This window comes from Dipodomys merriami, unplaced genomic scaffold (genome assembly GCF_024711535.1).
Source record: "Dipodomys merriami isolate MVZ:Mamm:240054 unplaced genomic scaffold, mDipMer1.0.p SCAF_5, whole genome shotgun sequence".
Taxonomy (NCBI): Eukaryota; Metazoa; Chordata; class Mammalia; order Rodentia; family Heteromyidae; genus Dipodomys; species Dipodomys merriami.
In genome coordinates, this window is record NW_027206068.1 from 68,359,236 (window position 1) to 68,373,882 (window position 14,647).

Sequence of the window (14,647 nt, forward strand, 5' to 3'; positions counted from 1 at the left end):
AACTAACCAACCCTGTGTCTGCAGTAGAAGACACAGAGGAGACACAGGTTCCGTATTTATGAAATCAGTACTGCCAGAGACTTTAAAGACTACGAGGGCTGGGAAGGTGGCTCAGTGGTAGAGCGCTTGCCTTGCATGCATGAGGCCCTGGGTTCCATTCCTCAGCACCACATAAACAAAAAGAAAAAAGCCGGAAGTGGCGCTGTGGCTGAAGTGGTAGAGCGCTAGCCTTGAGCTGAAGAGCTGAGGGACAGTGCCCAGGCCCAGAGTTCAGGCCCCATGACCGACCAAAAAAAAAAAAAAAGACGACACCTAATTAGAAATGTCAAGTACACTGCTGGCTTTATTTCTCTGGGCCTTAAAGAAATCTGGATAAAGATGAAAGATAAAGGTGGTGTTGGAAGCCTGGGACTGACATGTTACTTAAGGAGAGAGAGAATGAGAGCAGAGTGCAGCCCAAGAGCGGCAAGAAACACTGTTACTTTCAGAATGAAAAGGTGTGTTCACTCAAATTTGTAGTTGGCTTGATCTAATAGGAGAGTACTTTGGAGAAGAAACAAACCTGGTAGTATGTATCTAAAACCTGACAAATGTTCAATTCCTTTGGTAGTTAATGGTGAACTAGTCCTAAAATTCAGATAAACCTTTTAAGATTGCACAGAATCACCCTGAGGGATAATTCATGATGACAAGACCAGAAATCACCTTTACATTTGGGGAACAATTACACTGACAATACTAACGATATTTTCCTCTGTGATTTCATCTATGCACTCTATTACTAAAACTTCAATTGTTCAAGAGGTTTAATAAATATTTGCTTCTACTTCCCTTATGCTTTTTAAAAAGTAGATTCTCTGTCTTTATCTACTAACACGCAAGCTGGTTCCAGGCGGGGTTTTCTGGTTTCCTTCACTGCTGTATACTCAGCATCTAGAGCAGTCTGTGGCACACGGTGGTCAGTGCTTGGCAGATTTCTGTTGAATCTCACACATGCTCAGTAGGATTTCTGGTAGGGACATGAGAAGATGATGCCTGTGGAAATTTTTCAAACTGCTAACACCTTGTCCCATTCCATTTGTCTAATCAGCTTTCTTTTTCCTGTGGCTTCATGGCTCCTCCCCCATCATTTATTTGTTCAATGCTTTCAGACAGCAGGGCCTTAACTCTTGACTCATCTAATTTGCCCTAAACGTGCTGCTAAATTTGAAGTGGCCAGGTTGCCTTTACCCTTACAAGTCTTACCTTTCAGCCAGACTGTTCTATACCCACACCTTATCTTTTATGAAAAACATCAGAAATCAGTATCCTGTGTTTTAAAATACTAAGATTTTTGACTGAAATGAAAACCATAAATTTGGAGAAGGATCATCATATTACAAATTTCACTTCCTTATCTAGGAGGGTTTGAGAACTCTCAACTATCCAGGGTACCAAGTGGACCCCAAATGTCCCAGGTCAGTCCTTGCTCTGCTCCCAGAGGTGGTGCGTGCTTTCTTCCCTTTCTTTGTGTGTCTATAAAACATAGTGGCAGTATAGCCTACCTTGCAACTTACCACAGGAGTGTCAAGAATCTGTACAGATGAGCCTCAGAACAGATCTGGAAATAGCAGGTGCTTAGTCAGTCTACACTGACAGGATCATCTTTTCATAATACTTTTCCCCTGGAAGTCTTATGAAAAAGATCATTCTTAAGACATGTCATCTGTTTCGCAGAACACAGGGGGACTTATACAGCATGTCTCCCCTCAGACCACACCCCTCCCACATGCCAGCCACATGCTTTGTCTTCATAGCCTCATCTGGCCTGAGTAGAGCATCAGGACATTTGTGTTTGGGATAGTAACAGTCTAGCACTGGTAGTCTCCAGTTTAGTTATCTTAAGGAGGACCAGATCCATTTTGTTGAACGACTGCCCTAGAATGCTGTGTGGACCTCTTTAATTCATTTATAAGAAGTAGGGCAGCTGGCCTGTCAAGACAAGAGCAGGCTCTGGCGTCAGGTGGACTCAGGTTCAAGCTCTGACTCTACCAATTATTGGTTAGGATACGTTATTTAATATCACTAAGCCTCAATTTCCTCTTCTGTAAACGGAGAACATCACAGAGTTCTTAAGTGCTAGCTAATAATAATATGTTACCGTGAAAATGATATCTGCTCATTCTGTTCCGGGGCCCCAGGGCCAAACTGCCAGGTCCACAGACTGGCTGGCTCTAGAAAATGAAGAGAAAATAGCTGAATGCTTGCTGACCTGCCCAAGGAGGTAGAAAGGCAGACAAGAGACACAGGTGAGGCGGAATCTGCATATCCCTGAACTTCTCCAAAAGTCACAGCCACAATGGCATCAGAAATGCAAGTGATGTCAACACCAGAGCTCTTGTTCTCATGCATCCAAGGAAAGCTTTCATCAAAACAGTTATGGTTAGCTGGGTGTGGTAGGGTGTGCTGTACAGGAGGCTAAGACCAGGAGGCTCAAGGTTCCAAGTCAGCCTGGTTCCATCTTGACCTTCTCTTAAGATCCCATCTCAACAGAAAAAGCTGGGTGAGGTGTTGTATGCCTGTTACCATAGCTGTGTAGGAAGTATAACCTAGGAAGATCATGGTCTGGGCTGGCCCAGGAAGAAAGTCAGATCCTATCCCCAAGATATCCAGAACAAAAAGGACTAGAAGGATGGCTCAAGCAGTAGAGCAATGGCTTAACAAATATGAAGCCCTGAGTTCACTCCTCAGTACCACCAAAACCAAAAACCTATGGTCTGATTTTAAATATATACTGAGTTTTCATATTGAATATATTTTTTCAAAACAATGACTTTCAAGTGAAAATTCAAATACCAGGGTTCTATCACAGCTCACACAAGTTAGAAACTCTGGGGACAAAGCCACACATGTTAACAAACCCGCCAGGTGACAGGTCACCAGGTTAGAGAACTTCTCCAAAACAGTCCCCTACACAAACCTACCCCAGAGTTCCATGTGGATATCCATTCAGACTCTTATGCCTGCCACAATAACAAGGCTTATACACAGCCCTAGCTACTCAATGCCAAGAGAATTAGGGGGCAATTGTGGGCAAATAAGAAGCAGACAAAGCATTGAGGAAGATGCCATCAAGGACAGACAAGACAAGAGGGAAGGCCGCATATGCTGCTGGCCAAAACTCACAAGGCCAAGCAGCTGTCAGATTATGGGCTTTCTGAAAAGCTTCATCGGTGGGAGGAACATGCTGGCTTACTGAGCTATCATGGCCTGCAATGGGAAATGAGTTTGTTTCACCACTTACCTTTATGAACCTAGGTATAAGAGGAGGAGAGAAGGGGAAAATGGCAAACAGAACCTGAGGTGAGGCAATCACCAGCCATCACTTGTACAATAGGAAACATTTCAACTTTGTTGCCCAAGTATTTGAAGCAAGGTTTCCCCTTACTAGCCACTGCCTATAAGGAAGGCACCAGGGCCTTGGCCATACCTGGCCTGAAGGATGGTAGGTCGGTCATGGGGTGTCTGTTCTTGTGTACTAAGCATCCATTTGCTCTTACCTCCATCCTTAGGGCTTCAGAAAAGGATGCCAAAATGCCTCATGCCTGCTTCTAGGCCCCTACCCAAGGCCTGTGGGGGCACCTGCCTGTCAGGCATCCAGGACGTACTCCCTTTCCAAAAGGAGTTGGGTGGTTGCAGTTTGGACATGCAAACCATGAGGAGAGAGAGGATGGAGTGATTGGTAGGCTGGGGGCTTGTGCTGTCCTCTTGCCCAAGGACCCACAAATGTCAAGGCAAGCTTGGCCCCTAGTTTGTGCTTATTCGTGGGAAAGCCTGGGCTCAGACATTGTCCAATGCTATTCAACAGCACTGAAATGCTTCCAGGGCAGGCCAGGGCCAGCATGGGATGAAGCAGCACTCACAGGATCCTACATGGGGTCAGAATGCCAGGCCAAAGCTAAAAGGCGGGGGGGGGGGGGGGCCTTTGAGTGTGGTCAGGTCAAAAGAAAAGAATAACTCGAAACTGGACCTCAAAAAAAAAAAAACCTGTATTTTTTAAGAAACACTGCTTAATGACTTAAAAGTGCCTTGAGATCCTGTGAAATTCATCACCTTATACTTGTTCCTTTCCTATGCAGTTGTTGTTAGTAACTTGTTCAGAGACACAAGAGGAACAACTACCCAACAGACTAAACAATGGAGCGAGGACACTTGTGGCCTTGCTTTTAGGAAAGAGAAATAACATCTTCCAGGATAGGCTATGTGTGGCACTGCAGAGCATCGTACCAGAGGACAAAAGTCGGTAGCTTCCCTTAAGTCCAGGGACAACAGGAAATGGCTCTAATGGCATCCTAGGAGCCACAACACTGGAGAGTATCTGCTAGGGCAGCCCAGCCCAACTCTACTCATTTCTGGAGCTACCTTGCACACTGCCAGAAGCAGGGGACAGAAGAATCCCAGATCCTCTCTTCCCCTACACTTCCTCTGCAACATCTGCCACTTCTTCATTGCTCTTTACCTCAATGTCCTCTTCCCTCAAAGGCTGAACACTAATAATGCATAATGACCACATCAGGTTATGCTATGATCAAAGAAAATGCTATGTTGGGGCTGGGAAGGTGGCTCAGTGGTAGAGCGCTCGACTTGCATGCTCAAAGCCCTGGGTTCGATTCCTCAGCACCACATAAGCAAAAAGAAAAAAGCCGGAAGTGGTGCTGTGGCTCAAGTGGTAGAGCGCTAGCCTTGAGCTGAAGAGCTCAGGGACAGCGCCCAGGCCTTGAGTTCAGGCCCCATGACCGGACCCCCCCAAAAAAAAAAAAAAAAAGAAAAAAAAAGAAAATGCTATGCAATATGAGGAGCCTACAGAGAATAGATGCTTAGAAGAACAGAATAAATTCCATTTGTTGCCAAAACCATGTCTTCCCTGATCCTAGACCCCTGCCATGAGGTTCTGGAAGAAAGCAAAAAGGAAGAAATATTTATGAACCCTCTGCGCCAGGCATGCTGGGAAGGGCTCTCTGTGGTCTTCTCCCACAGCTCAACAGCGGGTCCCATCCCCGCTCTGGGATGCTGACACCTCCCACTATACTACAAGCCTCCCAGTAGGGCTTTCCCCAGCTGCCTCTTTCCTTTATTATGTCCAGGCCAGTAAGAATTACCTTGTTCAAGTATCATTTTGATTATATTGGTCCCCTTCTCCACACCATAAAATGTCTCTTGAATTAGAACCCCTTTTAAACCTTTCAACAACTGATCCCAAACACTTACCATTCTCATCTGCTGGTCTATTTTGTGCTTACCACGCTGCCAAGCAAAAATTACTTTGTAAATGAATTCCATTATACACTCTGCTTATTCACCTTGTTAAGCCAGCATAAGAGCTTTGACTGTTTCTGCTGTCTCTTTATACAGGAATGCTTCATTTATCCGACTTCCTTGGAAATAAGCTGATCTACAAAACTGATCTACATAAATTAATTCCCCCTTCTACCAGAAACTTAACCCTTTACGGGGTCTTAAATTCTTTTTGGAGCACATAATGACATAATCAAATCAAAGTGTTTATTTTAACCATTTTCATTTCTGAAATACAGTATACTTCCTAGTCTCAGCAAGCAGAACATAATGAATATCAAGTAATCCTTTCCTGATGTGCAGGTCATACTTAATGACTAACAGCAATCACACTGAGCCATCAATGAAGACGTAAACGGTCCAAGAGCTGCCTTCTCCCATGCCCTTTCACTCTCTTACTCCCTCCTTGGAACAAAGTTTGAAATCTGCTTTCCACCCGAAGTCCTTGATCTTATATTGGCATGAGTTGTAATGAAGGATATAGTTCTCTAGAATTTGGTAGTGTGTAAGTTTCGGCCTTTCTGTGCAATTTCAAGAATTTACATTCTGTTTTTTCTCAGAACTCCATAAATTCTCTATTGAAGAAACAAGTGGAAAATACCCACCTCACACACACACTTTCATAACCAGCAACAAGCCAGTGTTTTCTAAATCTCCTTAGCATGTGACTTTTAAGAGGCCTGCAGGCACAAGTACTCTTAAAATGTACTTCTTGGATGCTGGGAAGCTAGAAGTTCCACACAGAACTGGCATGAAGCTTGATGGATCACTTTTATTATGATAAACCCTAGGAAAAGTCACTTTATATTTGAATAACAATTCATAAGTTGAATCAATAAGGAAATATTGGTGTGGGGGAAAATGATAAATATCCACAAGCAAGCCTTTTTCATCAAGTTGCAACCTGTAACTATGTGGACTGAGCATGCTTTTCCACCAACATTGTAGACAGCTCCCTAGCAGTCTTTTACTACCCATGGACAGTTACCTAGGGGTCACAGAGGGAGAATGCCCTTGTTCATTCATATATTAGACTGCATTCTTTTTGTGACAAAGTTTTTATATATGGCTACAGTATTGGCGCATGCAGAAGAACCAATCAATCTTAATTCTGCTTAAACATGATGGCATTCAATTAATGAAAACCCACCAGGGCAAAAGTAGTCAGGCAACAGAACGTCATCAAAATCACCTCAAACTTGTTCAATGCTGCATTCAGAAATAAATGACTATAAAACTACAAAACTGTTCAGCAGTTTTAAAGGTTTACTGTTTTTGCTGGTTGTGGGGGACCATTTTCCTAGCTTGCTTTTTAACAGCAAAATCATCATGAAATATACCAGTAGCAATGAGGCTGTCCTTTACATCTTTTGCCTTTTTCATTGGCTTTAGACCAAAGAGAAGAAGTGATTCCCCCCTCTTCCCCCCCCACCCCCACAAGCCTGTCATTCTCCCAAACACATAGCTCACTGACTTAGAAGACCCGGTTAAACAAGTATAGCTTTTGCTGACTCAGAATCTCTGAAGAATCTGACAAAGTATCCTTTCTAAACCTGGATGAACTAATACTACATTGAATTATCAAGATTCTTCATTCAGGTGCAGGTCAAATCTCTTCTACTTGACATCCTCTGCTGTTTGTCAGCTCTGCAGGAGGTGATAAAGAAAGACTCTTAAGAGTTAGAAGTACAGGGTAGTATTATCCTTAGTAAGAATGAGGACAAGTATAAGAGAAATGAAGGCTTGGGCCCAGGTGAGTGCAAACTAAATATGAGTCACCAATGCAGGATTGTCATAAAGGAAGTTATTACTATGACACATTGAAAAGGAAAGCCAATCCAATAACTATTTATGAAGCACCTACTAGGTTAAAGGTCTATACTGCCAGAATAGGGGATACAAAGATGAATAAGACACTGTTCTTGCCCTCTGGGGATTCCCAAGGATTTAGAAACCCTGAAGTTGCTCTTCTTGTATCCACCATACTAATGAGAACATTATTAAAGAACTTTATTCAAATCTGATCATCATCAATTTATTTTTAAATTAGGAGAAATTAGAGTTCACAAGAGAGAAAGAAGATACTTTTTTAGAGACCCTGTAATTATTTCCAAGTGTACAAAAGGTTTTAGAGAAAAGAGTAAAAGAAAACAAGTAAATGGGAGCAAGTGAGATTTCTGCTAGACCCAGGAATTTCTTGACAATCACATTAATGGATTATAGGAACCGGTCACTGAGTGAGTTCCTGGTGCCCTTTCCTGGAAAAAAGAATTGAAGCAAACTGAAGATTTCAGTCTGGCAAATTAACCTTCCTGCAGGTAGAGTGAGTGAGTATGTGTGTACAGGCAGGTGACACTATCTCTCTGGATGTCTTCTCCAGATCTGGGATTCTATGTTCTCAGGGGTAAGTGCAGAAGCAGACTTTCCTCCATCCACAACTTCCAGAATGATCTGCTTCTGGGAAGTAGCACCAAATACTTCTATATAAAACTCCACCTATGTCCCACCAGTAAGTACCACCACAACTAGCTGGAAGGCAAGAGGTCAGATGGGCAGCAAGATCAGGAATCAGCTCTCCAACAGCCATACAAGGACATAAGAACCCATTTGCAACAGAGCCTGTAACTCTAAATGCAAAAAACACCTGACGGCTTGTGCAAAAGAAAAATGTATTTGCGTTGACAAAGATACAAAATTTAAGTAAGGAAAGAGGAAGACAGAAACTTGTAAATGAGAGGTGGTAATATCTAAGAAATTTCTAAGGAAATCTATAATGGGTATTTTTGACACTCAGAAGTAACTTTAAAAAAAAAGTTCAAATGAAGAAAGTATTTCAAGAGAAATGAGGACTTCCTTAATACCTGAGGAAAATATAAGCATGTAGGAACTGCTGCATCTGGGGTCAGAACCATCCTCCAAGAGACCAAGTTTAAATGTCTTGACTTTCACTTCCTATACCACTCCTCAGACACAGAAACAGAGTCTTTTATCATTTCTCCAAACTAGAACTTGCCATGGGGCCTAGCACAGGGACGGTTCTATATAAACAGTCCCTCACTGAATTGCACTAAGATGTGCCTCAGCCCACAGAGTAGGGGGAAGAGGGAATCTGAACAGCACACAGCACAAAGCATTGTCTAAATTATAATTACCACCATCAACCACAGGCAAAGAAGTTCTTCTTTTAGAGGAAAAATAAAGATCTTCCAGGTTCTTAATTTTCTGGCTTTTGCTTTCTTCAACAGGGATCTTGCTGTATGCCTGGAACTATGTCAAGTACAGGCCTTTCAAGTTCACATGCTCTATCAGTGGTTATTCAAGGTCTGCTGCGATTTTTCTCAATCTTGTGCTTAATACCAACCCCAAGAGCCTTAACTATCATCACAAGATGCCCAGAAAACACAGACAAATTATGTGTTTGGAGAACAATAAAAACGCTCACATAGCCTACCATCTTGATCCATGCAAACCTCAAAGGTGGATCCCTCAAACTGGTGGTCTACTGGAGGAAGGAAGAGAAAAACAAAGGACCATACAACAGAATATAAAGGGCATGAACAGCTGGAACTTGCATAAAGTTGCCAATTTTCCTTGGTGGTTTATAGCTCTCTTCTATCTCCTGCATGGTAAGGCAGGCCCTCACCATGTCTGGAGGCTGGATAGGAGTCTCCCAGCTAAGGAGGCCCTGTGGAACAAGGTGGAGGGGGAGAAAGAGAGGGGTCCTTCCCTCCCAGCCTGCAGTCTTGTTTAGGAATGGATCCCAGCTAAAAGCAAAGGTTTGCCTTTCATACTAGGGATACTTTCCCCAGGTGCACAGCTGCAAGCCCTGAAACTCTGTTTCAGTATCTGTTTGCACATTTTTCAAGTAGCACAAAAAAGTGCTACTACAGAAGAGAAATTTTCTACCTGAGATCTACAGATGCTAGATGGGAATAAAGACTCTGGAAAGGTCACAGAAGGGTAAAAAAGAAAAAAAAAAGCTGCTTTCTTCTGTGGCTATAGGGGGTTTATTGTTGAGGGTGCCTAAACTAGAGAAAAAATAGCAAGAGATTAATCATTGAAATGTTGCTATTATTGGTTTTCTAAACTATTTGTAGGTTATGCTTTCCCTGGGGTTGTCCTGCCTGTAAGCAGTTCAGAAGACAGAGGATTTAACACATACTGAAAAAAGGCCTACTACAGCCAGGGACATTACTAAATATACTAGTTTCTAATAGTATCTGTGCACAATCCAGAAAGCTACAAAAAAGATCTGAGAAGTTAAGTAATATACCCAAAGCCATACAGCTAGATTCAGACTCCACTTTCTTTGATTGTGGGGTCATATCATTCTACCCAGAATCAAGGATTAAATTAATGAATTCTGACTCACTGTTCTAATGTGATGAGCAGGAAAAATAATCATTTCTACTTACTCATTTAAAAACATAAAATATAAACAACGAGAAGATATTTTAAAAACATGTGTCATCTTCTCTTCCAAGAGAAGATGATTCAGAATCTTATTTCTTGGTAGGCATCTTAGTAGAGAGGTGTCTTCAGTCCATCTGATTAGGACTTCAGTAGGACAGTTTTTGAAAGACTGAAGTGTTCCTTGATATAAGCCAACACTGATCAACATGGCACATCTCAGGTACAGTAAGACACAATTAATTTGGAAGTTAGGTTCTTATAATTCAGAACCATGGCTATATAAGACCTCTATGGCCAGCCTTTGCACTACATATTGAAAAGGCATTGCTAAGCAAGTTGATGGAGTAAATACACTCATGAGGCAAATATTTAATCTTCTAAAGAAAATAAACCTTTTTCAAAAGAAGTATAACTTTATCAGTATCCAGCCACTAAAAACAAATGCACTATTTATAAACCTACCTTTAAAGCAAGCTCTGAAAGACTGATCATACACTTTGTTGCCCATTAATTCGCATTATCAAATATGCCTTGTTTCAAAAGCAGTGTTCCTGTCTAAATCTCTGGCCATTCAGAATGCTCACCTAATGCATTCCAGCCTTCACCCCGTACTCCAACCTGACACAGTTACACTCCATTTGAGCAATTCCAGCTGAAAGGCCCGGAATGCATCATTTAGACTTCTCCCAAGATGAAGCATACTCAATTTTTAGGAGCATAAAACCCATTAGAAATCCCTCTTCTTGGAGAATTCCACAAGAAAATCCCTATGCATTTAACACACACAGCTCCGGTACTCTGACTGGGATAAAGTACAAAGCAGTTCACTGAATCCAGAGGATGTCACCAAGGAGGTAAAAAGGAGGTCACTGGAGTCTTGGAAGCTGTCACCATGGGGAGTGGGGAGTGAATGTAGGTCCTCACAGTATAATCCTTGCCTATGGAGGTCACCTGCGTGCTTGATAGCATGCCTGACTCTCTCTCATGAAGGCCAAGCCTGAAGCTTTTGGCTGAGTGCTGCTGGGCTGGTGGAGGAGGGCTGTGGAGGAGGATTAGGAAAAGAAGATGCACAGAAAGACTCCCATAGAATTAAAGGCTGCAGAGCACAAGAATAACAATAGAGTTCATAGACAAAATTGAGGACAGCCCAGAGTTGGAAGGGGTAACCAGGAAGGTGAGCTGGGATAGGGCAAATAGAATCTGTGAGCTGAGACCTTTGATATCCATGATTATTCTTAAGCCCCAATACCTTACACACCTAGACCTCTTAATCTGGTATAACACACTAACAAAAACAAAACAATGTAATAAGTCTAGGAGTGCCAAGCCTTAGCCACAAAGGGATGGCCTACATTCCATCTGCATTTAGCATAAAGCAAACAGGAGAACACTGCAGGTCCAAAGATGGCTTTGTACAAAGTTAACAAAATATACCCCAACCCAGGTATTCAGCCCCTTTAACAGAGAAAGCCGACTTACTATAGTTGTGAATTCTATACCAAGTTCCTTCTCTAATGCTCACTGAGTGTCCAGCAGAGGGAGTCTCAAGGAGGTACTTAATAAAGAGAAAACTGTTTCATTTTAACACTCTAGACAGTGGGCGCTTTGACTGCAGCCCCCTCCCCTAGATACAGATAACAATGAATGCCCGACAGGGAGCGTGTCCACATATCCACCAACATGCTCTATTCAGCGTGGTGGGGAGATCTGAAATTTTGTTTTGTTTTGGTGGAACTGTTAATGGTCCTTGTGTTCTTCAGACTCAAAGAGGAAAGCCCCTGGAATAACATCTCTCTGTTGCCTTCTAAACAGCTCCTTTGTTTCTAAGAGAGTCTGAAAAAAAAATATTTACAGTCGATAGGTTATTTACAGCCTCGTTATCCAAGGCCTGACCGGTAACTTTATTCCATCCAGAAACCTAATTCATTTGGAGCACTGGAACTAATAACAGATTTTCTTTTCAGATAAGTTTTTTCTTTTTCTTTCTTTTTTTTTTTTTAAATCAGCCTTCCTAACAGAGATAAAACTATTAATGCAATCTCCCTCACTGGCCACAACTGTTCTCCAGGTTTATAGGATTACAGCCTGCTCTTGCCCTCCTATGGGATCCGTGAAAACCCTTTTCCCCTCTCATTTGCGATTTCTTCCACAGAATATCTGAATAAAACCGAAAGAAAGCCAGATTGGAGCCACGCTAAAAGTATGTAAAGGCTGCTATTTCAATGATTTCATGCGGGAAACATTTTCACGATCAGATGACTGAAAATAAATCGGACACACTTTAGTTGAAAAACCTTTCGTACTACAACCAGCACACAAAACCACATCCAAGAGTAAAAACTTAAGTTGATTCGGGTTGGATTTCTGGCTGGAGGCTGACGGAACTGACTGAAGAGAAACGAGGAGAGAGTGTGCTTCTGCCTTACCTTCTTTTTTCTTTCTTCCTGAAGACAGCACCGTAAAAAAAGAAAGAAAAAAGGAGAGAGAGAGAGAGGAAAAAAAAAATACACCCCTCGCCAGGTGAAGGTGCACACACAGTACGGTCTTATCCAAGCCCGATCCAGAAAAAAACGTCTCCACACCCGGCCCCCGCCTGAAAGCCCAAACTACAGCCTCCCTCTCCACCCGCAAATGCGGGGAGATTTTAGCCTATTTCATTGTTCTGCCTGGGTCTGAGATGGACTTTTCATCTCCACCACCCCCCTCGCTGCCTGGCCCCACACAATCCGCTTCCACAGACCCCCCACCCCTCCCCAAATCCGAGGCTGGCGAGGAATAAAGGCGTGCGTGCGGGGTGGGAGTGGAGAGGATCGGGAAGGGGACCGGAGAGGGCCGAGAAGTAGAAGGAGACAATCCTAAGGTGCGGGGGGTGGGGGCTGAACCGCATCACCTTCATTGATCACAAATAAATAAAGAGCACGGCCGCCGATCCGTCTTTTCCCAGCCCCCCCCCCCCCGCGCCCCGGTTTCTTCCGCCCCGGTTTCTTTTCTCTGGGCAGAACGGGCACACACCCCCCTCGGCACCCCCACCTTTCTCCGCCCGGCTGACTGCGGGATCCGGTCCCGTCCCGGGCGCGGGGCGGGGGCGCGGGGCGAGGGCGCGGGGAGGGGCGGGGCGCGGGGCGGGGGCGCGGGGCAGGGGCGCGGGGAGGGTCCGGAGCCCGCGCGGCCGGGGAGGGAGGGGGCCGCGGGCGAGGGGCGAGGGGCGAGGGGCGCGGGCAGAACAAAGCTGCGGGGGCCGCGGCGGGCCGGCGGGCGGGCGGGCGGGCGAGCGGGGTCGCGGGGCCCGCGCCCCTTACCTTCGTAGACGGGGGCCATCGGAGCCGGGGTGTCCGCGATTCATGGCCACGGAGCCGGGAGAGCGGCGCGCGAGCTCGGCCCCCTCAGCCTCAGTCGGAATCTGCCATCTTGAGCCTGTGTCTCCGCTCCCGGCGCCGCCGCGGCCGCCAGCGCCCGCATCACCGCCTCACTTGGCCGGCGCCGGGGGAGGGGGCCGGGCGCGCCGCTGCCGCCGCCGCCGCCGTGGCCCGGGCCCTGCGCGGGGGGCTCGGCCGGGCGGGCGGGCGGACGGACGGGCGGACGGGCGGGCGGGCGGGCGGGCGGACAGAGCGCCGAGGCCGAGGGCCGGGCGGCCGCGGCCCCGAGCGGGTCCGCGAGGGCGGGAGCCGGGGCGGGCAGCGGCGGCCAGGGCCCGGCCGGAGCTCAGCTCAGCATGGCTGTGTGTGGGGGGCTCCGGCAAAAGTTGCACGGGCGGCGGGGGAGGGGCGGCGGGGGAGGCGGGGCGGCGCGGGCGGAGGCGGGGCGGCGCGGCCCGGCGCGAGCGAGCGAGCGAGCGAGCCGGGAAGAGCCACAGGGAGTCCGCGCGCAATCGAGCGCCGATGGCACGGATGCGAGGCGGGGAAGGCCGAGCGGAGGGCAGAGCCGGGCGCCGGGTGGCGGGGAGAGGCACCGCGCGGGGAGCGCGGGCAGGGCGAGGGCGGGGAGAGGGCAGCCAGAGGGAGCCGAGCCGCCGTCCAGGCCGGGCCCGACGAGCCCTGGCTCCGCTCCGCCCCGCAGCACCGGGAGCCGGCGGGCCGAGGGGGCCGTTAGAACTTTGGGTGTGTGTGCGAGTGTGCATGCATGTGTGTGCGTGTGTGTGCGCGCGCGTGTGTGCATGTGTGTGTACGCGCGTGCCGGGGCGAGGGGGCCCAGGGGCCAGCTGGAGACACCCGCTGGCGGTGCCTGGTCCGCTTTGCGGGCTTGCAGCTCCGAGACGCGAGAGGGATGAATGGAGGGAGTGGGCGCGCCGCCCTCCCGAGAAAAGCGGGCGGAGGGGCGGAGGGGATCCGGGCCAGGTTTATGTGAAGTCACCGGGGGGGGGGACGCCCTGGTGGTCGCTGGTCCCGCCCCCACACACCCGGTCCCCGCTCTAGACTGCCTCGGGCCACCCCGCACCTACGCTGCGTGGAGGAGCTCCCATCACCTGGGTGCGAGGCTCCCGATCTTCTCGTTCCCAGGTCTCAGATCCGAGCTTGAGCTAAACGTTCTCCAAGCTCTTCCCCTCCCCGTGTGCTTCCCCAGCTCCCACCTGAATGCGTGCAGGGGGTGCCCTGGCATCTTTGCCTCCCACTTAAGACTGGTTGAGTCTTAAGCGGTGTGTTTTCAACTATGATTGTGACACAGAAACTGAGCACAAAATGAGTTCAGTGGATAGCAGCTTGCTCTTTTTATTGTTTAGAGAATCTGAATCCAATCGAAAAGAGCGCGTTGCTCTTAGTAAAGACAACTATTGTTTCGTAGACCTTTTGTTTCACTTTCATATATTGGGCAAGTGTACTGGAGACCAAAAAAGTTTAAAAGCTAGCTGTGGAGGATGTAAAATAACCATCGCTAGCACTGTAACTTTCTTAAATTCATTTTC

The 14,647-nt window shown here is 46.6% G+C and overlaps 1 protein-coding gene across 2 annotated transcripts in view; it reads right to left on the reverse strand.

Moving 5' to 3' along the window:
• Positions 1-13,277, reverse strand: part of Hipk2 (homeodomain interacting protein kinase 2) — a 195,778-nt gene extending 182,501 nt beyond the window's left edge. For both annotated transcript variants that reach the window (XM_069996899.1, XM_069996898.1), the window contains exon 1: positions 13,047-13,277. In XM_069996899.1, coding sequence (XP_069853000.1) covers positions 13,047-13,065 — 19 coding nt within the window. In that variant the 5' untranslated portion in view covers positions 13,066-13,277. The remainder of the gene's footprint in view (positions 1-13,046) is intronic.
• Between the last annotated feature and the right edge of the window lie 1,370 nt (positions 13,278-14,647).